We start from the raw sequence: 23627 nt of genomic DNA on the forward strand, positions 1-23627 counted from the left end.
TGGAAAATAATAGAGGGAAACGCAGGCTGGTGCTGAGGACAGGAGGGGGAGACAGAGACACAGAGACACAGGACGGGGCTCGCGACCAAGCTGTGGACTGGCACACAAGCACGCTATTACTACTGTTAACACGGCACAAAAATACTTATCAGTAACAATAATAATAATAATAATAATAATAATAATAATAATAATAATAATAATAATAATAATAATAATAATGTGTTAATTGTACCAGTAACACATTATTATTATTATTATTATTATTATTATTATTATTATTACATTATCAGTGGTAGGGAGTAATTAGTTACATGCAATTGGCAAATTAATTCATTTTTTTAATCATAGGGACTGTTCGTTATTGATGAGGGGGTGGCGCGGGAGTGAAGGACAGAGACAGGACGAGGCTCCCAGCCAAGCTGTGGACTGGCATGCAGGCACACTATAACTACTGTTAAGAAGGCACACACTTATTTATAGCAGTAATTATACTGACATTATTATTATTGTCATTATTAGTTTTATCAGTGGTGGAGAGTAACCCATTAACTAGTTTTAAATAAGCAATGTCTATTCTACAGTTTCTGCCTAGAGTAAATGGTGTGAATTTGTATCTATTTAAAGTAAACGTGCCTTTTAAACATTGCAGGATTTAAAATTATTATTTACCATCTATTGCACGTCTGTCTGTCCTGGAAGAGGGATCTCTCTTCAGTCGCTCTGTCCTGAGGTTTCTTCCATTTTTCCCCCAGTTACAGTTTTTTTGGGGGGGAGTTTTTCCTTAGTTGATGTGGGGGTCAAAGGTCAGAGGGATGTCGTATGCTATAAAGCACTCTGAGGCACACTGTGATGTGTGATAATGGGCTTTACAAATACATTTGACTTGACTTGATTGACTTAAAATAAACACAAAGCACAACATTTTTAAGTTGAATGTCCCTCCCCTAAGCTAAATTAAAATCAAATGTAAAACTCTCCCTGATGCTCAAAAATAATTTGAATTGCCTTACCCATTTTGCACCATTCCCACAAATAACAAACAGTCCCTTAGCCAAAGGTTATCCAAAAATAAAAAGCTCCAGTGCGTAGGGTTTGTGGCCAATGAAGACGTAATATTCAAGACTATGATTTCATTAGTGTATAATTACCTAAAAATAAATAAATAAATTAGTTTCCGTTACCTTAGAATGAACCATTTGACTACATAGGGAGGGGGTCCTGCTTTACACAGTTTACACAGGTTTCTGCTTATTACTAAGAAAACAGTGAAGCTTATCTGTAATTAAAAAAAAAAAAACATATCTCCCTAGTACTGGCAAATATTATATTGGGTGAGGATGAAGGCAGTGAGGAGTACGCAAAGCCACACAACAAGCTTTGCAGAGATTAGGGAAGCATTGATTCCATCCTGCAGGCTGCGAGTCTCCAACCCTCCTGTAGGTGGAGATGGTGCTTTATCACTTATAATTTCATTCTGCCGATTTTATGACAATAGATATGATTGAAACTATTATTTTAACCATCAATGCATGAGACAGGACCTAGACACCAGCTGATAATGCAGGGCTCTTCTTGGTTTTTATTGTAGTGTAGTGGTGATATATATATATATATATATATGACAAATTTATGAGAAATTAATCACAAGCTGTGCTCGACAGGTAGTGTGACCTCTGAGGCCTGTCGGGGCCTAGAGCAGTTGTTCATCCAAGCTTTTATTCACACTGTAAGCTGTGAAATTGACCACCAAAAGTCTATTTTTTTACAAAGTTTGATAAAACCATATGAAATATACAAGTCATTACCAACACGTGTGCACTGTGTTTTTGTTTTACTGCAGCGTTTCTGGATAGCAGGAAGAAAAAGCAATGTGGCATTCCTCATTTTAGGTTTACTTTGAATATTCTGAATATGTCTGGCTCTCCAAATTATTTTTTCCACAATTCAGGTTAACCCTTTGAAAGCTGAGCAAAATTGGCTTGGTGTCTTTCAAAATCACAGGATGAAGCAACAAGAAATGGCCCAAACATCAGCAAGAAAAGGTTACAAAGAAATTATTTTTAAAAAAGCAAAAAATTAATAAAAAAAAAAGCAACAAAAAAAGATCTTAAGAAAGTGCCAATTAAGATACATCTCTATCAATCTCTCTATCTATCTGTCCATATGTTTTACACAAATTTAAACATGCAATTGTAGGAATTATAAATATGATTTTCTGGGAATTTTCCCTCTCTATTTTTCCTAATAATTTCTCCACAGCTAATTTAACACTTTTTCTTTTCTTTTTTTAAATTTGCCGGACATTTCTTAGCAAGTTGCTCATTGCCTTTTTCACGTTTTTAAAAGAAATTAAACCAATCTGTCTTGATTCCAGATGTTTACATGCTTGTGAAAGGTGTCTGAAAGCAGCACAGCAAAACTGATGACAATCCAGGTTTTAAAGAGTTAAACCGAAACCAGCGGACACTCGCAGAGTTGACATGAGGCGCAGTACACCTGCCATAGACCAACATTTTTTATTTAGCCATGAGTATTGAAAAGAAATTATATTACATAGTATTTGACGTGCTGTATGGTCTCTGTACAGTTTCACATTCTGTAACTTAAAAACAAGAGATTGAACAACATTCCCTCAAAAAAAAGGAATTCACATCAATACACCCAACTCAGGACGTTTCATGTGTGATGCTGATGAAGGTAATATTGCTGCCAACAAAGAAAATCCTCTGATGAAGCAGCAGGACGGTCGTGGCTAAGCCAGAACTGTCCCAGTATCAGCAGTCAGTGATGGTGCGCACAGTCCAGAAAAAGAAACACAAAGCAACTCATTTCTTCTTGGTGGCTCTCTTCCCCTCTCCTTTCTTTGGTTTCCCTTTCCCTCTCAGCCTCCTCAGCCGACTCATCTCATCCTTAAAGTCTTCATGCTCGTCTCTGAAACAGAAGGGAAAATATTTTATTCAAACTTTAATGCCGTTACTGAGTCCACACCAAAGCTCCAATTTTGTCTTTTTCACTAAAATACCACTTTTATTTAAAAATGAATTCTACATTTTTGTTTTTAATTCATCCTTAAGCCACTGCTAATGAAACCCTAGACTTCCTGCAGAGATGTTTCACATTAAAATGCTTCCAGCAGCTCAAAAGGGCAAAATACATCGTTGTAATAGATGTAAGTTTCTTTTAATTTTGCTTTTGAAAGCCTGAAACTTATTAATCTGTAAAATCTGATCTTTTTTTTTTGGGTCATCAGTTTTTTATTTCATTTTGTGCAAAGTATAATAACAAATAATAATAAATATTATGACAACATATTGTATATACACAGTCATATCTCATCCATATATATTTCCATTGACACCCCAAAAGAAAATTTAACCCTCAACAGCTGAATCTATCTGCCTCTGTCTTGTCTGTTTGGTCCCGTTTTATTTGTCTTGTTCGTCTGGTCTCGTACAGTCTGTCTTGTCCACTTGGTCTTATCTTGTCTTGTTTGTATGTCAAATGCATTTAATCATCTTGTGAAAATAGGTTATGTATTGTGTATTTACACTTCGAACCCTCCCCTCCCCACGCCAGGTGGCTTAGAATGACCTGTGATGTCGCATAATTTCAAATTAATTAATTGATTAATTTAAGAAAGAATGCAAAAAAAGAAAAAAACAACACAGAAATAAATAATGACAAAAATGAATTACTAAAAAAAACACATCTTATCTAGATAATAACAGTAATAGAAATATTACTAATAAATGCACTGCTTGTACACATATACCAGAAAAACGCAGTCATTTTATTTTTTATTGATTATTTTGTGGATTAATCAATTCATCTATTGATTATATTTTTAATTGATCTAACTATTATTTTTTTATTGCTCAATAAATATAACAACAAATTTACTGAAAATAACATTTTAAAACTCATCATACGCTGCAGGGCATTATTCCCCAACAAAAAATAGCCCAGTCTTAACTGGTATCTGTGTTACAGTCTGATATAAAGTCTCTCCAAAATAAAACCAAAGCAAGAGCTTGTTCCACTCAAGTAAAAGGAATGTAGTGCAATCTACATTTACCAATCCAACAGCAAAATAAATAAATGTAAAATTCAAGTCACTTAACAAAACAGTTACTCTTTGTTACAGTAACAAACATCAAATCTAGCAGTGCAACAAAACATCTTTACAGTAAAATTAGTGCAATTTGAATAACACTAACTTTTCTCTAACAGAAATAATTATAACTAGTACAATCTTTCTGCATCAGAATAGTCCAGCCTTAACTTCCTTCAGGCATACCGCTGCCTGCTGATATGAGTGCTGTTTTTATAAGCACATTTTCCACTAATTTATGAAGTTATACAAGCTCCTGCAGAGCTGACAACCCGGTCCTGTAAATGTTTCAAAATAAAATGCATTGTATCAGCAACTGATGGCAGTCTGTCAGACAGTAAGATAGCTTTTGTTTTGAAAGGGAAGCAAGTAAGTTAAGGCAAAACAAACATCTTTGTATTTCCTCACCTCTGTGACAGAGACAGACTTTAAACTGCAGTATAAAGTGGTATAGAGTCAAAAAACGTGAAAAAATGATGAACCCCAGTTTCTCTAGATGTGCTGCAGCTGAGACGCAGCTCAGACGCGCCTGACAAGCACTGCTCGGGCGAGCAGTGTGCACGCTCTAACTTCATACACAAGCGCCGAAACAAAAACAACACACCCGGCACTGCTCACACTCTCATTATGCGCGCTGTGTAAAACGGTGCGACAGGCCGACGCACGTTACGTGGATTGATGTATCACATAATCGATTACGTTGATTACGGCGACGCGTTGCCCCAGCCCTAGTGGAGACCATGGTGGAGACATGATGCACTGTTGCTTTAAGCACCACTAGCCATGGTGACACTGCTGACGGTGTACTCAGAGAGAGAGAGAGTTTCATAGATCGACAGACAGATAGAGAGTTTCATAGATCGACAGACAGATAGATAGATAGATAGATAGAGAGTTTCATAGACAGACAGATAGATAGATAGATAGATAGATAGATAGACAGAGAGTTTCATAGACAGACAGATAGATAGATAGATAGATAGATAGATAGACAGAGAGTTTCATAGACAGACAGATAGATAGATACAATAGTTTGGGCACATCAGTACCTGAAGAGTCCCATGAAGCGGAGCTTCTGCATCATGGCATAGTAAATCTTGTGCTGTGGGTACCAGTCATACACCTCCTTCCTCTTGGCCAGTGGAGTCTCCTTGAACAGCTGCACCACCTTCATTGACTTGGAGTCTGTCGGACGCACCACGCCCCCGAAAATCTGTGCGCTCAGTCTGGCCATGCGCATGGCGTAGCTGGACAGGCCGGCCATGACTGCAGAACAGAGCACAGAGAGGAGTGAAAAATTGAGACATAAACTCTATTTATCACATGCGTGGGACACTGACAACAACAACAATCACAATTTGGGTTTGCGATATTAACCCTTTAACACCTGGACCGTCATCAGTTTTCTTGTGCTGCATTAAGGTGCTTTTTACAAGCATTTTAACCTTTGAAACTGAGAAAATTGGGTTGATGTTTTTCAAAATACAGGATAAACATAATGAGCAACTTCGCAAGAAATATGCCGCCAACTGCAAAAAAAAATAAAATCAAATAATGATAAAAAAAAATAAATAAATAAAAGGTGACATGGAAATAATACAAATGAGAGAAACGTGTACAGAAAGCTATATTTACAATTCTCTTAATAATATATTTAAACTTATGGTTAAGAAAATAATTTAAATAAGAAAGAAGATATGTGTTGGCACTTTCTTGTGGTTATTTTATTGTTTTGTAAATGTTTGTTTTTTTACTTTACTTTTTTCTTTTTCCAGTAGTTTTCTTGTTATGTCTTTTTGCTCGCTGCCTGGTTTTTGAAAGAAACCAACCATATATATATATATATATATATATATATATATATATATATATATATATAGATAGATAGATAGATAGATATATAGATATACCGTACACATGTGTGCGCGTGTATACATATACATATATATATATTTCTTTCTTTATTTATTTATTTTTAACTGATGAAGTGCACAAGTACAAATTCTATATACATTGAAAAGCATTGTTTTTCATTCATGTCTCTATCTGCTGGTGAGCCATCACGATAAGAGTATGCACAAAATGATATTCATTTTACAACAGAAAAAACTTGATCACTAAAATTAGGTGAGGAACAAAGTGGACAATAACGACATCGGTTATTAGCTTCATGAGTTGTTATATATCGGCATACCGGATATCGGCTAAAAACAAAACAAACGAACAAAAAACAATGTTGTGCTTCCCTTGTCCCCATTTGTCAACTTTCACGCTGACGTAGTGTTCACCCTGTGAGTCGAAAATATGAACATGTGTGTTTTTAATTTTTCAGTCGTCATATTAAAGCCAGACTTTGAGGTTTTAATTCTCCTAAACCTCGATGAACCCCTCACGCGACCACATGATGTAAACCAGCCTTCATGTGTAAACAGTAACAACATGGCGTCTTACCTGAGACTGCAGGAAACACACGCCGCTGTTTACTGAAACCCTCTAAATGAGATTTAAACGCTGTTTTAGTTAAATGAATTAAACTGTAAGAACGTTTTAACTAACAGTAACCTTCACACACACCGCCATCACAAACTCTACTGCGCATGACACATTTTCCGTGAAGCTGATTGGTCAGTTGCTTTCACTTCCTGTTACACGGCGGAGTGGTATTTTATTTTTAATACTATAACTGGTTTATAAATTACACAGAAATTTAATAATTTTTGTAATTATTAATTAACCCCTGTCATTAAAAAATTGTCTAAGGTATCTTTTTTCTGTATTAATCGCTTGCCGGAAGTCTGTCGCTTTTAAGAGTTCCGGAGCGCTCGACATGTTTTCCACAAAGTTCCGGCTGTCAGCCGGCTGTTATAAGTTTATTTGTTTGTGTTTATTTGGCTGTTTATTTGATGACATCTTCCCCGCTTAACACGAGGCCACAATAAAATGGGTAAGATAGCTCAAAGCAATTTCCAATGTCACCAGATTTCAATATAGAGGTCATTTATTCATCATCACACCCTCCTGCTCTTTACGGCCAGCCCGTCTGTTGCAGATGAATCAATAAAAAAAAAAAAAAAAAAAAGTTTCTGACAAAACTAGTTTTATGAATTTTGTTCTTGGACAGTGTATTATAGTGAAATTGGTCACTCTACTTCCACTATAAGGTTTACATGTTGTTTGTTTGTTTGTAGGCTACGCTCAGAGGCCAAGTTGTGTTGGTAACATCAGTAGAGTCATGGCAGGCAGTATGGAGCTCTCTAAAAGCACACTGCAGCTTCTTTCTATCTGTACAGCCATGTCAAACATCAAAATGTTTGCTTTGTTGACCTGCACTCATCTACTATGTTGACGCCACAAAGTTTTTTGGTGAGGGTAACTTTTCAGTTTTTAAATATCAAAGGTAGAAAAGTTGTCTGTGGAAGTCAACTACCAACATTGCAAGAAATGGCCCACAAACTGCAAGTAATTACCTGATTACCTGAAATTACCCGAAAAGTACTTTTAAAAAGGGGAAGGTTTTTAAAAAATGAATGAAAAAACTTTTTCTTTTTTTTAATAGCGTATTTTCAGGCAATAATCTTGTACTTTTTTTTCTTAGTTCTTGCTAAATTTTAGGCTATGTCTTATCAAGTTGCCCTCTCGCCGTGTTTTTGAGAGAAATCATATCAATTTGCTCACGTTTCAAAGGGTTAATTAATGTATTTGATAGGAGGAACACTGAATATTTTATTATGACAAAGAAACTATATTTAATTTAGATAATAAAAATAATAATAATAATAATAATAATAATAATAATAATAGTAATAATAATAATGAGGAACTTCATTTGGAGAGCACTTTTCAAGCAAAAGCACAAAGTGCTGTCCAAGATGAGAATCCAAAACCAGAAGCAGTAATAATAAAACCTCTGCATATACATACACCTACTTACACACATAAAGACATACATACAATATATGTGTGGATACTTACATATAAATATAACTGCCAATGCATAACCACAACACACAAAATAACTCAATTAGAAGAAATAATAGCAATAATAATAAAAATGATGATGATAATAATAATAATCATAATAACGACAATAATAATAAGTATTGTTATTATTATTATTATTATAAATAAGTAAGTGAAATAGAATAGTAAAATATCACTAACTGTCTTTTCCACCATGTATTTGTTCATGTTTCAAAGGGTTACAAGCGCTTTAAAATAGATTCTAAAAGAGACAGAAGCCAGTGCAGTGAAGCCAAAGTTGATGTTATGTGCGGAGATTGTTTTGTTTTGGTTATCAGTCAACACCTGCTCTGCTTATAAACCCCTTGAAACCAGGATTTGTTTTGTGCTGCATTCAGACACCTGTCACAGGTATTTAAACCTTCGAAATGTGTGAAAATTAGTTTAATTTCTTTCAAGAACATGGAAAAAAGGCAATCAGTAACGGCATGAATTGTCCTGCAAATTGCAAAAAAATAGAATTAAAAATTGAAAAAATAGTAGAATAGTATTTAAAAAAAATAAGTAATAGTAATAGAGAGAGGAGATGGGATAATTAAAATTAACATAAATATTATGATTATATATTTAAATTTTGGTTAAAGGGAAAAATGGTAATTTTTATATGAATTATTTTTATTATATTTTGGCACATTACAGGTCATTTCCCATTTTGTTATGTTACCTCTTTGGATCATTTCTGTTCATTTTCTTGTCAATTTTTTGTTCATTTTTGGTCATTTTCTTAAGTTGCCCATTTCCCTTTCTCCCATGTTTTTGAAAGAAATCAAGTCAAATCATGCTCAGGTTTTAAATGGGTTAATCAGGCTATTTAGTGTCTTTACAATTTATTAACAGCAGAGGGAGCCAGATGAGAGGAAATAGAAAAGTGCAGCCACAGATTCTTCTGGACCCTTTTACAGCTTCAGCTGCACAGCAGATTTATATATTTATGGAATGACATAATTATTTTTTGGCCACTCGGGGGCAGCGGAACAAGAGGAGAAGACAACACTAATTTAATTTCCCCATATCCTCCTTAAACAAAGTCGCACATATGCTGAAGTTCTGTGGTTTTATAGAGTGGTGAGGTAATAAGTCCTTACATGCAGAAGTCTGTTAGCTTTTTTGCACATCCAGTTCCCCCGTCTTAAAGTCTTTGGGTTTTTTGAATGGATTTTCAGTAAAATGCCTTAAATAAGGTCTGTGGTTAACACAGGCTAAATATATTCAGACGTTTTGTTCTGCTACATAGAAAGCGTCCATACAAAAGTACATAATATCACTCAATGGAAATGCAGTCATCTCGCAATTGTGTTTTATTGAAATGTAGAAAATATTGCTTAAGTTTTGCACAAATCTGTGATTGAATCCCACCTTGTGTCTGTCTGCTGTTCAGTGTGGAGCAGGCAGTGCACAGTGGGTTAATACTCAGCTGTCGGCTGCAGCTGGAAAGCAAGTTGATGAAAACTGTGACACTGAACTGCAAAAAGTAAAGTTATGGGCTGCTGTACCAAAACAATGAGCTGAAAATACATGTTGACATTCTGAATCACGGTGATTTTGTGTCATCACTGAAAGTGCAGTGTGATTATAAAATGTGATACATTGCATTGTTGGATTGTACCTTTTTTTAAAATTCCATTTGAATTTCTGGAGCAGGAGTCAGAATAAATATTACAGGAGCAAACAGGGAGTGATTTTGTTCTTCCACAGGTAAAATCACAGCATTACCTCCAGCTTCCCAGCATCTTTATTTTCTCACCCCTAGGAGTAAAAAGCATTATTATGAGAGTGGAAAGAAGCATCTACAGTGTGATAAAAATAATTGGATGAAGTGGGAAAATACTAGAAATAACCTTAAAGGCCCTGAAAACATATTTTCTCAATCAGCTCTGCACAGTTTTCTCTCAATGTTAGAACTCGTTTGGTTAATTAACAGAACAGATTTCTGTATTTCTATTTTTCAGCGTGATTCTTGCTAATTAGAAGTGACTGAGGCTCGGTTAGAAAAAGATGATGCCCCATGATATCGTACACCAGAAAGAGAGTTTTGCAAAATTTGAATCAGAAACTGCAGACAGGTGATGGGCTGTTTAGTCACTGTCAGTCAAATGTGATCAAACTGCACTCTGTTCTGATGGATAAGCTGATTTTTTTCAAGTGTTCTGAATTCCTAATAATGATACCATAAATGATTTTTTAAATTTGCTTATTAGCCCGTTGAAACCTAAGAAAATTAGACTGATGTCTTTCAAAAACATGGGAAGAAGGCAGTGAGCAACAAAAGAATGTGAATTGCAACTGTGAATGTGAATGAAATGACCCAACACTTAGCAAGAAATTAGTAAAAAAAAATACAAGAAACTTGAAAATTAATCCTGAAAATTAAAAATAAATAAAATAAAATAAAATAAAATAAAAGGTAATAAAACAAGGCAAACAAGTCATGGTGAAAAGTCCTTATAATATTATATAACTCTGTAACATATTTTAAATGTGTAATTATGATAATTATGTTGTTTTTTTTCCTACACATTTTCATTTTCATTTTCCCCTAGCTTTTTTGTTTTTTTAATTTGTAAATCTAATAATTTCTTGCAGTTTTTGGAACATTTCTTACCAAAGTTGCTCACTGTTCTTTTCCCATGTTTTTGAAAGGAATCCCACGAATTTACTCGGGGTTCAAAGGTTTAAATATGTAACATGAGAAAGGCATCACAAGATAAGTGATATTGCTCAAGGTTTGAAAGGGTTATTGTGTGGCACATGGTGTGGTAGTCTAAAAGGTTTAGAAATGATAGTAATTATAGTAATAGTAAAGTAGAAAATTATCAAGGGTAGGTGTGTACACTATAAAATAAAACATATTAACAGTATCAGTCTTCCGCAAAGAGCCCTGAAAACTGGAGGCAGCACTCTTCCAGTGGGCCCCTACTGACCCCAACAACCAATATTTGTATATTAGGTGTATTCATAATTGAAGTCACAGAATTGAAGTCTGACTGTGCACAAGTTTATTTGGTATAATGTACCTGCACAATAAATGGCCTTCTGAAAGAAAAGACTTAAAGGGACAGTTCACCCAAAAATCTAAAAAACATATTTTTGCTCTTACCTTCAGTGATCCTAAAGGCTTCTCTAAAAGATCAGCACATGTGCTGCTTCATCATTGCAATTTCGACACTGTGATTCGGCATTGACTATAATGTTGGGATGGGATTTGGCGGTCCTCTGGCAAAAATATTTGTGCATCAAACAATTAATGTCCTGCATTCTGGTGATTTCATCTGCACCAATCTGTGTCCCTGTATAAGTTTTAGGGATGCACAATACTGGATTTTTTTCTGATATTTGATATGCTGATATTCTAACTCATTTTATTCAACTGACACATCACTAAGCCCCTTGAATGCCACGAGCCAATCACATTTCGTGCAGCTACACCATGCACTTGGACATCCTGCTCGAAGACCTCCACAGAAAAGTATTAGAAATTTTGATTTTCCTGTGGTTTTATTTAAATGTATGTAGTTATTATTTAAAAAGTGGTCAAATCATGTGCATGGGGTAAATGCAACACTGATACGAAGTATCCTGGAAGGCCAGAGAATGGAGTCTATTTTCTCCCGTTCCTTAAACCTCACATAAACAGAGCTAAGTGTCTCCTTTGGATTCAGCTATGTAGCAGACCACACAGTCAGTTCAGATGTCTACATCTGTTCTAAGGTAAGCGACACAGTGTTAGCAAATTTTGCTGCAAAGTCAAAAATAAATATAACCTTATACATTATGTTAGCATCATGTAACTTCACCTTGCAGCAAACTCTGCTAGGTAACATTAGCTCAAGTTAGCTAATAGCCGCTAACGTTATGGCCACCTTTTGTTTCATAATATTAAGCTCATCGTGTTATCTGTTCAACTTAGTATATTTGTTCTTTGATAAGCGTACATTAGTGTTAACTGTAGGAAAAGTTCGTAGTTAAAGCCCACCTAACTGAAAAATGTTAATGTTAGCTTAGCTGTAACGTTACAAAGAAAGCAAAGGCTGGCTAACGCTAACACCACAGCATAGTGAAGACACTTTTGATGGCTTCTGTGTGAAATAATGAATTTCTGTCCCCAAAACTTTTGTCTTGGACACCTACAGCTACCATTGTTAGTTCTGGCAGCGCACCGACTGAGTGCGAGAGCCCTAAGGCGGCGGGGGTTAGCGATAGGTCATTTAGCCACTTGTTAGCAACTGTCTTTTTTAACTCACATAAAAACTTCAAAGTTTGTGAGTAGGGTATTTGACATAGAACAAAATGTGAATGCCTTTTCAGCTAGTGTCAACCACGGACCTTATTTCAGGCCAAAAACCCATTGACTTTGAGACAAAGGATCTGGAAGAGCAAACATGCTAACTCAGTTCTGGGTTTTACTAATTCCTTTGGCTCTCCCAAAAGTAGCTAGATGACGTAATCAACTAATGTGCATGATAAGAAATTCTGAGAGAGGCAAAATTAATAGAAAAGGCTGACCAGGTAGTTTACAAACTTACTATTTATGTATTTACAAGTTTGTTTTTGTTGCCATATAACTATAATGTTAGCTTTTTTCTTTTCTTTTTTAGTGACCTAATGAATGTAGAGCAAAACAAAAACGTGGTCTTGTAGCTTATATTTGGCCAGAGGAACAAGGTCAAGAAGGTGACTGAGTGACACTGACTGAGACAGAGTGAACCATGTGAGGGATTTTGGGAGGTGAAACTAAAAAAGAGTGAATATTTAAACAAAAACGTAACGTCTCTGCTGCAACTATACAAAATCATCATCTGTGATTGGTCGTAAGCTGCACACGTGTGATTTATCTGCAGGGCCGACAGCTCTCAGGGTGGTCACAGAGTCCACTGCAGGTTGGGCCTGAGGCGCTGCTGGTCAGACTGACCGCATGAGTGATGAGGAGGAGGAGACAGCAGCCGACCTAGCTGTACTCGGCTCTCGTGAGCGCAGCTGTAACGTGAACAGCAGAGCAGGATATGTTAGATGCTTTTTTCAGAGCATTGTCAGCACAATCATTCCCCAAATGACCAGAAAAAGTCGCTAGATTTGCAGCTGGTCGCTTTTTACTAATTAAGTCGCCACGGGGGTCTGAAAAGTCCCAAAAAAGTTGTTACTTTTATTGTTTCTGATGATTCTATTAGCCTACTAGTACTATTACTGCTTCTGCTACTGTTAATACTATTACTGATCCTGCTAATGCGACGACTGGTCTGCTAACATTGCTATACAGGTGCATCTAAAAAAACCAGAATATTGTAAAAAAAATAATAATTTTTCTTATCAGTTATTTACAAAAGTAAAAATGTAATATATTCTAGACTCATTACATATTTGTTTCAAGTATTTCCCTAATTTGATTTTGACAATTATAGCCTACAGCCAAAAGCAAACAAACAAAAAACAAACATTCTTCAAAATTTTAGATAGAAACATGCTACCCAAAAAAATACAGACGAGCTGAAGGCTGCTTATCAAAGTAACCTGCATTAATTTGGTAGTTAAGGAGCCCAAACCATTTATTGAGTATATAAACATACTTTTCAGAAGTTGAACATTTCTGTACTGTAAATATTTTTGGAATGTTCTTAAGAAATAGCCTATTGTAATAATTTGAGATACTGGATCTCTGATTTTCATGAGCCATAAGCTGTAATCATCAAAATTAAAACAAAAAAGGCTTGAATTATTTAAATGCATGTCTACTGAATATACAGTATATGAAAGCTAACCATTTTGAATGAAATAAATCAGATAAATGAACTTTTTCATGGTATTCAAAATTTTTGAGATGTACCTGTAAAGTTTGTGAGGGGAGTATTTGACGTAATTTATGCCATAGAACAAAAAGTGAATGTCTGAGGGAACGAGACGAGGCAAATGGAGGTGCTATAAAACAGTCATTTCCGGGTTTTAGGACTTATTACTGGGGTACACTATTCTATCAAAAACAACAACAACAAAACAATCATGTGCAACTCTGGATTTTTTTAAAAACTTTTTTTTGGCTGGGGGCAAATGCACATTTTCTAAATATTGGTGGGGATGTGTCCCCCTGTGACCCCCCGGAAATCTACACCCCTGGCAGGCCTTAGGAACGCACAGGATTTGAGTGCATGCAAAAAAAATGGCAGTTGCAAAGGTCATACACAGTAGAAGTAGTAACAGAAGCGGGATTACTTTATGTTTGTTCAATCAAATCTCATGTAGCCTGCAAGCTAACACGCTGCTCCCCCCGGTCAGACAGGCTGCTGGTGATTGGTCCAGGATCAGGCCTGCTCTGTAGCAGCTGCCGTCATCCTATCAAACGTGCTGGGGATGCTGACTGTGGCTGATCCCTCCGTCCTCTGCTGCTGCTTGACTGCGGGCTGCACGGACTCTGCTCGGACACATCAGGTAAACCCATTTAAGTCGCTTTTTTGGTGCAAACAGGCTAAGTGAACTAATCTTTGCAGCTGTTTCCGCTGCCTTCTTTGTCCATGCTTTAGTGCAGCGGTGATGTACAATGTAGCATGTGCATGACTAAAGAATGCTGTGCTGATGTGCATGTTGGTGTCGCCCTGCTCAGACGGATGGATGCTGAGGATCGGCGCCTGAGATGAGATAAGCATCCTCCGCCGTACTGCTGCAACGCCGAGGAGGAAAACACTCTGGAATACAAGGATTTAACATTTTAATTTTGTGATCTGTGCAACTGGAAATCCTTCTTTTTGCGCACAACAACCACTTCTATAATAATGCTCCTGATGGTGCTCTCCAGAGGTGATGTGAGCTGAACTCGCGGAGGGGGGAAGCCGCAGAGGAGCTGTCCGTCTGTCGAGGTGCGGATGCGGCTTTGATAAGCAGCGAGCATGGCCGCCGGGAAGTTACTGCTCTACGCCGGGCTCTCTCTTTCTCTCTGCGCCCTGGGCATGCTGGCCGTGGCGATGTGCTCCGACCACTGGTACGAGACCGACGCCAGGAGGTACAGGGAGCGCTGCCGAAGCTTCTCCAGCCGCCGCAAGGACCCGGGCTTCATCTACATCCCCAACAACAGCCTGCCGCTGCGGGCCAGCCGGAGCAGCAGCGCGCCCCGCTGGGAGGAGAAGCTGCTTCTGGCCCGGAACCGGCGGCAGCTGTTCGCCATGAGCGCCGCGGATGAGTGCAGCAGGCAGTATAACTCCACCAACATGGGGCTGTGGAGGAAATGCCATCGGCTGGGCTTCGATCAAGAAATCGAGGACCTCATCCGGAAAGGTAAGAATGAAATCCACACCTAAAGGAAGCTAAAGTTGCATGCATGTGACATTTATCCAAATTCAACTTGCTTTGTGGTGATTGTGCATTTGACTAAAAGGGCGAACAAGGGCATCGAGCTATTTTTCTCGCGTTTTTGGAAGCAGATCCAACGGCCTGTGGCTACAGACTGCTTGTTGTCATGCTATTTTGCAGAACAGGGGCGCATGTTAATTATGACGCCGAACAGCAGTACGTGCGTGCTGTCCCTGCGCTGTTCTCAGGTCTGAGATGGTAGTTTGAGTGGTGCTCGGCTGACCCTGCAGCTGCAAATAATGACATAATCATTTCATGGGCTTGTCAGTACACTGTAAAATCTCACAAGTTGATTTTACTTCAGAAAAGATCTATTAAAAATGATTGCCTTGAAAAATGCAAGTAAATGTAACGATTACTCTTAGTTTATGTTTACTCTAAGTTTACTCAACATTTAGTTATATTTTATTTAATTTTGCAGAGTTGTTGCAACTTTAAAATGACAACTTTGATTAAATCAATCTTTCTAAGTTTTAGCAACTTCAATAAACCAGTGCTTATTATAGAGTGCCCCAGTGATGACGTTTTTTTGTAGGCCAACTCAAAAGCTAGCGTTGCCCTGGTTCCCTCGTCAAAAAGCCCATGGGATCTTCCCATTGGATTTTGGATTATTGCAGAAAATAAGCTTCGTGACAAACAAACGTTTATGATATAATATGCATGTTTTGCTAACACAAATTAACACACTTTAAGGATTTTTGGAGCTTAAAAGTAATCAGCAGAGAAGAAAAATATAACAAACTACACTACGGTCGCGTTGCCACCACTTCGAGGCTGTAAAGCCGCCTTCGGCACAGTTTGGTGTGATGTCGTTCTGTAGTCTCATTTGGCCACTTGTTAGCAGCAGCTCGTTTTTAAGACACACAAAAGCTTCATAGTTCACAGTGGGTTATTTACTGACATGTTTTAAGCTGTAGAAAAAAAACGTGGAATTAACTATTAAGGCCTCTAACCAAAAACCCTTTCAAACAATAGAAGTTGGAGTGGTGAATGCCTGACTGCTGCAAATTATGACATTATTTCATGGGCTTGTCAGTGCATTAGAAAATCTGACAAGTTAATTTTCTTTTACAAAAATCTAGGAAACCAGTTGCCTTGAAAATTGGAGTAAATATAACTATAAGGGATCAAGTTTTTTTGCCCCTGATCCAGTGCAAGTCATTTGATATTGAGTGTCTGCCAATGCAGAGTCCAGATACAGCTACACAATGCACACTTCAAAGGGGTTATTAAGTTATTAAAATCAATCCAGTGTATATGCTTGACAGTTTAATAGCTCTGCAATGCAATACAAGAAAAACGTCTGCATCCAAACAGTTCCTAAGGGTTTTTCGTTTTTATTTATTTATTTATTTACAAAATAACAAAGTAAACAGACTAGAAATATTTGTATATGGCCCATATCACACTGCCACGTGCAGCATTTAAAAGAAAAAAAATCAAATAACCAAGCAAACAACCTATATATGTCTTCAGAGATTGCTCTCAAATCCACTTAGTGTAACATTATAATAAAGGTACAGAACACTATAAATGAGTAATATAATCACAATTCCACTTCAGAGTAGTGTTCTGAATTAACTTTAACATTCTCACAACAAATAGAAATCGGTCACAATCAGCTCATAACAGATATGTAGTAAAATAAGATCACTCAAAATGAACAAAAATGTTTAAATTCCACTTAAAGAAGTGTAGCGGCTTCAGCTAAACATGAAAAAAAAAATCAGTTCCTACTTATTGGAGTAGCAGCATTACAGTAAAACTGTATATGTCTGCAGCAAATTGTGCTCTTGGTTTATGACACCTGTGTGATGGATGGTGGATGTAAACAAAGGATGGGGCGGGGCGCAGGCTCATTTATGTTGGCTTCATATCTATTTTTTAAGTTTACCTCAAATGTATTTATATTTACTCAATTTTGTGAAGTTTTTACAACTAAAAAACAAGACGTTTAATTAAATCAGACTTTTTACGTTTCAGCAACTTGAGTAAACATTGTTTACACGTACTTCAGTCTAACTTGTCATGATCAAGTTAAGTCAGTCTAACTTGTCATGATCAAGTTAAGTCAGACTAACTTGTCATGATTAAGTTAAGTCAGACTAACTTGTCATGATTAAGTTAGGTCAGTTAAGTCAAACTGACTTGGTTTACTGAAGTTGCTAACACTTAGACAACACAACATAATTCCACTTGTCATTTTTAACTAGCAACAACATTACAAAATTAAGTAAATGCAGCTGAATTTTTTATTGAACTTAACAATTTGATACAAAGTAAATGTAACCGGTTTCCAAGATTATTTTAAGATCAACTTGTCAGATTTTACAGTGTAAGCACTCAGCATGAGACAGGAAGAGGTAGAGGGGGGCACTCAGAGCTTTTTCTTTGAGCTCTTATATCTTCCATCTAGGGCTCATTTATTGCTTTGTTCCACAGAGGAAGCCTTTACTCACTTTCCAGGGACCCATCACTTAGGTTTGCATCTGGTATATAGGCCTAATGTGCATGGCTGGATGCACCTGCTAAAATGCAAAAATGAGCTCCTATTCTTTCCACACTCTGCGTGTATAGTCTTCATTTAAAGACATCATGAAATCAAAGAAATTATGTTTAAAGGGATGGTTCACCTCAATGTCAAAAGTGCATATTTTTCATCTTACCTGTAGTGCTGTTTTTCAGTCTAGATAGTTTTGATGTGAGTTGCAGAGAGTTGGAGATATCGATATATGTCTGCCTTTTCTCCAGTATAATGAAAGTAAATGGCACTTGGCTTGTGGTGCTCAAAGCACCATATAACCTTAACCTTTAACCTTAACAGAAATATTTCTTTTCAGAAATCATGATCTTGTTATTCAAGATAATCCACAGACCTTGTTGTGAGCAATTTTATATAGGAACTATTTTCTGTCTAGCCGCCAACTGTATCCAAGTACAGAAGGAGGCGTGCATCTACTGCTAGTTCACCTTGCCCCACTGAGTTAGCTAATGTTACAGCTCAGCAGAGGATGACACTATTAATGTACATCTCAAGCTGTCTCGAACACATGCCCTCTTGTCCATTAGTAGATGCACGCTTCCTTCTGCGCAGTTATACAGTTGGCAGGTGTAGTTTGGTTGAAAGAAAATACTTTCTACGTGAAACTGCTCACAAGAAGGTCTGTGGATTATCCAACGTACTTGGGTCTTGATTTCTGGAAAGAGACACTGCTGTTGCTCTTTTGTTGCTTTTTGGCTGACATACTGATATACATTGATACTGACATATCCTTGTAGTTTGATATTGGCAGATATATCTTCTGGCTTATATATCAGTCCGGTTTTAATGTTTTGGCTGATTGTCGAACAATATTAGCAGGATATAGACAAAACAACGTCATTGGTTTTGAACATCTTCTAGAATACAGTGAACATTTAATCAAGTTGTTGCCAACATTTCCATGAAACATGATGGAATATTATTACAACTCAAAATCAAAATGAATGATAAAATCAGCTTCGGGCATATCAAACACAAGCGTCTACTTCAGGTGACACTACACAGGGATGTTGTGTGTTAAAGAGACAGGGAGGCTGATGTTTCTGATGGAGGCCACTGGTCTGAGTCCAAGCTGGAAGAGGAGAGGGTGTGTGTACTCTCTGAATGCTGTGTGTGTGTGTGTGTGTGTGTGTGTGTGTGTGTGTGTGTGTGTATGCGTGTGTGTGTGTGTGTGTGCTGCAGCTGTGCCTTCCTTTGAGGATGCCTCAATGGCCTTGATGGCCTACCATCTGCAGTAATGGGCAGCCCACAGTCAGTGTGCTCAGTGATCAGATGAATGCCTCCATAGAGGGCTCTGATCCATTCCAGCTCTCTGCTCCATCAGCATGGAAAAGTACACCGCGGTTTGTCGCCGTGATGCATTCCACAATAACTTCACATTGATGGGTCAATAAGGACACAACTGTGCAGATTAACACAGTTTATCTCCGTGTGTTCTACACGTGCAATAATGGGATCCACTTGCTCTTAAAGCTCACTTTCAGCCACTGGATAGTGATATAGTGCGGTCCAGCAGCCAACCACCACACTCACCAACAACTACTAGTAACACTGCTGCTACTATAACTAAAGCAACCACTGCTGCTTATTCCTACTGCTACAGCTCCTCCACTACTGCTGACGCTTATGCTACTATTGGTACTAACACTGACCCTGCTACAGTTGCTACTACTACAGTTGCTAATGCTGATGTTTTTCTTCGGGCTGACACGGAAGCTTGCGTTGCCCTGGCTCCCTCATTAAAAAAAGCCCACAGGATTTTTCCAGTGGATTTTGGATTACAGCAGAAAATATACTCTGTGGCAAACAAACATTTATAATACTTGCATGTTTGGTGTTTTGGATCTGATTCATTGAGTAGAGTTTTTTGTTAGTTGTGCAGTTCTTTTACAGTAAAAAGCCAGTAGATGGCCAACTTGATGTTGAAGATAACACATTTCCATTCCCTACTGCTACTACTAGTTGTTAATACTACTTATACTGCTATTGTCACAACTAATTCTGCCATTACCACCATGGCTGCTGCTGCATTTTCTGTTGATGCTACTACTTTCCTGCTGCTGTTGCTACATTTACCGTTAACAACTCTACCAGCCTAATTTTGCTAGTTCTGCAAGTTACTTCTGATGCAACAACTGCTATTGCTACTCCTACTATGGCCTACTTCTGCCATGACTGCCACTGTTGCTTCTTCTACTGCAACTTAATAAAAAAATCTTAAAATTGAAATAATTGTAGAGATGTTGCTTTTGTGTCTGGTTGGGGGTGCACTGGGGGACCTTAGGCTGGAGACCTTAGAATTTCTAAAACCCTGGTTACAGCCCTGTAAGTTGACAGGTCATGTTTATTGTAAATCCAGTTAGTCAATGTATTCATACTATCTAAGCATTTGATAGCACATCACTACTCTGAATTTACAGTAGCCTTCACCGACAAATAATATGAGGCTCTGTGCCCTGTCTGCTGTTAACATATGCAGTAGAAAGAGCATAATTCAGATTTTTTATATTCTGCAGGGTCATATGTCAGAGCAAAGCACTATAAAACCTTCCCTCCATATGCTGTTTCACTTTTATTCTATTTTAATCTTCACAGTCAAATCACAGGTATACATCCTGAATGATTTCCATATTTTCATCTAATAACTGACCTCACGCTGTTTCATAATGACTCCACATTCTCCTGTGTATTCTTAAGTGAAATGACAGGAAACATTCATGCAATTATTAGCCCCATATAAAAGCCCCGATGAGTAATTTCCTGTCCATTTGAATGTTGTTTTTATATAAACATGCTAATTGTTGTTATATGTCAGGAGTGAATCATAAACTAAAAGCACTTATTATACCTCAGATCAATCCTGATTCAAATTTAGGTTTATATTTAACAGTTCTGAAACTTCAATCTCTCCATGCTGTGTCTGGCATGGGATGATTTATAGAAGCAGGAGTGTTTCCATTTTCAGTTATGGTATGAGAGTAATTGTGTGTGTTTGTGACTATATATGTGAGTGTAGGTTAGTGTCAACATTGTCACATTGTATCTAACAAATATTGTGCATCAAAGCTTGATGCATCTTGTTCCTCTGTGCCACAGAGCTCCATCATTGTTCAAAAACTATTAAAAACACAACAGTGAGCCATAGTGTTGCACTGGGTGACATGTTCCTTCATTACAATGAACACACACACTGTAATTCATTTTGACTCAATTATGATTCAATTATGAGGCGAGATTTATCTCCTCAGTAGGAGCCAGTGGGCTGAGAGCCTCAGACATGGTAGGGAAGAAGTATTGAGAGATGGACTAACACACAGTTGGTTTCAATCTTCTTGTGGAATTTATTGACAGTAACGGTCTTATTGGATGAAATTTACACTTCCTGTTCACTCTAAAGTCAAAGAGAAGCTATTTCACTCTGACCCCAAAGCTTCCAGCCAGAATGATAGTCTCACACATATTTGAATATTGTAGGGCAAGGGGGAAAAAAACCCCAGAAAACCATCAAAGAAAACCTGTAGTGTAAGTTATATTTTCACTGAAGACAGTTATTCTTTTTCTGTTGTAATTAACATTAAACATTCAACACTGGGCTAACTGTAGCCTTAGTATGTGTATGTGCAAGTTTCTGAGCTTTGAAGAAAGCTCAGTGTTGAAACTCGTCCATTTTTTGGCTGTTGCGTGTGAATAAACATTATTTAATGCTTATCAGTGAGTGCTGATGACTTCGTTTTACTGTTGTGATTTTTGAGTTGGCACCCAGAACACAAAAGAGTTTTTTGTCTGCATGGGAGGAACTTTTGCTTTGTTAAACGTCAGGAAGGTATTTTTATTTATTCATTTTTAATTTAAATTTGTGACTTCAAAGAAAAAATAAGTAGCTTGGAACTTGCTGTATATTTGCTGTATTTATTTGTTGAATGTTTCAGTTTTGATTAAACATTTGCGTGTTGGAGTTGGTTATATACATCTCAAATTCTAATTCTAAGTTATCAGTTTCATTAACTACTAATAATCAATAGTGGCCCTGAAAAAACAATATCGGTCAATCCCCAATACAAATGTAAGGAATTTGCGATTTGCAGAAAGGTACAATGCCAACATTTTCTTATAGCGACTGGGCTGCATGTATGTGTACAATAAGTACAGACCATGTGTAAACATATTTAATAATAATAACAATAACTATGATAATAATGATGATAATAATAAAGCTACTGCGTGAAAAAATGCAAAAGAACATCAGAATACAGAAAGGCATCAGGACATGTACTGAGTTGACCTGTAAGTGTTTTATTGTAGTCATCCTTTCTCTAACTAGGTCACTGCCACACCAGCTTTTAATTGTTACCGTTCATTCGCCATAATACTCATGTTGATAATCCCAACAGTTGGCATATGTTAGCTTGGTCTCCGATGCCGTGACAGGGCGCGATATGTGACCTCCTGCTGTGGGAGCAGCTCGCTGCCTCTCATTCTGTCTGTCACAAGGAAAACCTCCTGGAGAGAGAAAGGGAGAGATAAAACAGCAGCAGAGAGACATCAGGCTACAAAGTGGTTTGGGACAGAGGATGAGAGGAGAAGAGGGAGGAAAGCCAAGGATGGCTGCGGAGACGAGGATGTCAGAGAAGAGGATTACATAGAGAGAAGAGGGGGGTGGGGGCGGACGGGTGGGTGAGGCCTCCTCATCTCGCGCCATCTGTTGTCGCTCTGTGAGGAAAAGGCCTTTCAGGTCCTGATCAAGACATTCACAGCCCCGTCCAAGCAGAAAGAGCAGGGAGAGGCTCCGGATTGGATTACCTCGCTCCCTGGGGGCGCCGTATCATGGGGAGGGCTAAATTAGACACTACGGGAGTCTAAAGGTGCCTCATAGGTGCCCTGCCAATGAGCCTGCTGGCAAAGCTGCTCATTTAATAGACACGTGGAAGTGGTGAAGGGCAGGCGGGGCAGCTGCTTTCACTTGTACTTTGACTGGCTGGTGCTTGATTATTAGGGGAAGTAAGCCGAAAGCAGATCAGCCTTCCGTGTTTAATTATAGTGACAATGAAATGAAAGACACTTTCTGTGGTGTGTTGTGTAGAATAAATTATAGGCCATCGGGGTGTTTTTCAAAGTTGAATCCCTGCAGTTTTTTTTTAAATTAGGGCCCTGCACCAACCAGTGCAAGTGCCCTATTGTGATGCAAGGAATTATTATTATTTTTCAAATTAATCTTATTTTCGGAAGCTAAATATGCTCAAAAACTGTGAAACTGGTGAAAATTTGATGATTTATGGATTTAATTCTTGGGTGTGACAAAATAGCCCAATAGCCACACCCAGATTTTTTTTTTTTTTATCAAAGTAGCCATGGTGGTACATTTACAAAGATGTATGGAATTTGGTAAGCCCATGTAACATCCTGAGACATAAACAGAAAAGCCTCTTGGAGGTAGACCCTGAGAAAATTCGCAAATGTTTAAAGAGGGATGGGAATGGTTAGAGTAAGGGCAAGAATGTTGGGATAAGCCAATCCGATGTAGAGTATGGTAGAGCAAGGAAGGGCCAATACTTCGCCATCCTAGGAAAAGCAAATTCTCATACCCTGAACCCAACAGGAAGTAAGACATTTTGAATTTAA

The 23627-nt window shown here is 37.7% G+C and overlaps 2 protein-coding genes across 3 annotated transcripts in view; one reads left to right on the forward strand and one right to left on the reverse strand.

Moving 5' to 3' along the window:
• Positions 1–2503: 2503 nt before the first annotated feature.
• On the reverse strand, positions 2504–6725 carry mrps33 (mitochondrial ribosomal protein S33). Its single transcript, XM_042511652.2, has 3 exons — positions 6566–6725; positions 5164–5380; positions 2504–2934 (listed from the first exon to the last, which is right to left on the reverse strand). Exons 2-3 carry the CDS (start codon positions 5376–5378, stop codon positions 2829–2831), a joined length of 321 nt encoding a protein of 106 aa, XP_042367586.2. The 5' UTR covers positions 5379–5380; positions 6566–6725; the 3' UTR covers positions 2504–2828.
• Positions 6726–6937: 212 nt separating this feature from the next.
• The window catches only part of tmem178bb (transmembrane protein 178Bb), a 153926-nt gene continuing 137236 nt past the window's right edge, over positions 6938–23627 (forward strand). The window contains exons 1-3 of one of the 2 annotated variants that reach the window (XM_088072543.1): positions 6938–7058; positions 14403–14551; positions 14724–15391. In XM_088072543.1, the coding sequence (XP_087928669.1) occupies positions 15007–15391 (385 nt within the window). In that variant the 5' untranslated portion in view covers positions 6938–7058; positions 14403–14551; positions 14724–15006. Of the gene's footprint in view, positions 7059–14178; positions 14552–14723; positions 15392–23627 lie in introns of those variants that run through there. The other variant, XM_042511304.2, reaches the window with a different exon arrangement.

This window comes from Plectropomus leopardus, chromosome 22, assembly GCF_026936395.1.
Source record: "Plectropomus leopardus strain MGB_pleo_1.0 chromosome 22, ASM2693639v1, whole genome shotgun sequence".
NCBI classification, from domain to species: domain Eukaryota; kingdom Metazoa; phylum Chordata; class Actinopteri; order Perciformes; family Serranidae; genus Plectropomus; species Plectropomus leopardus.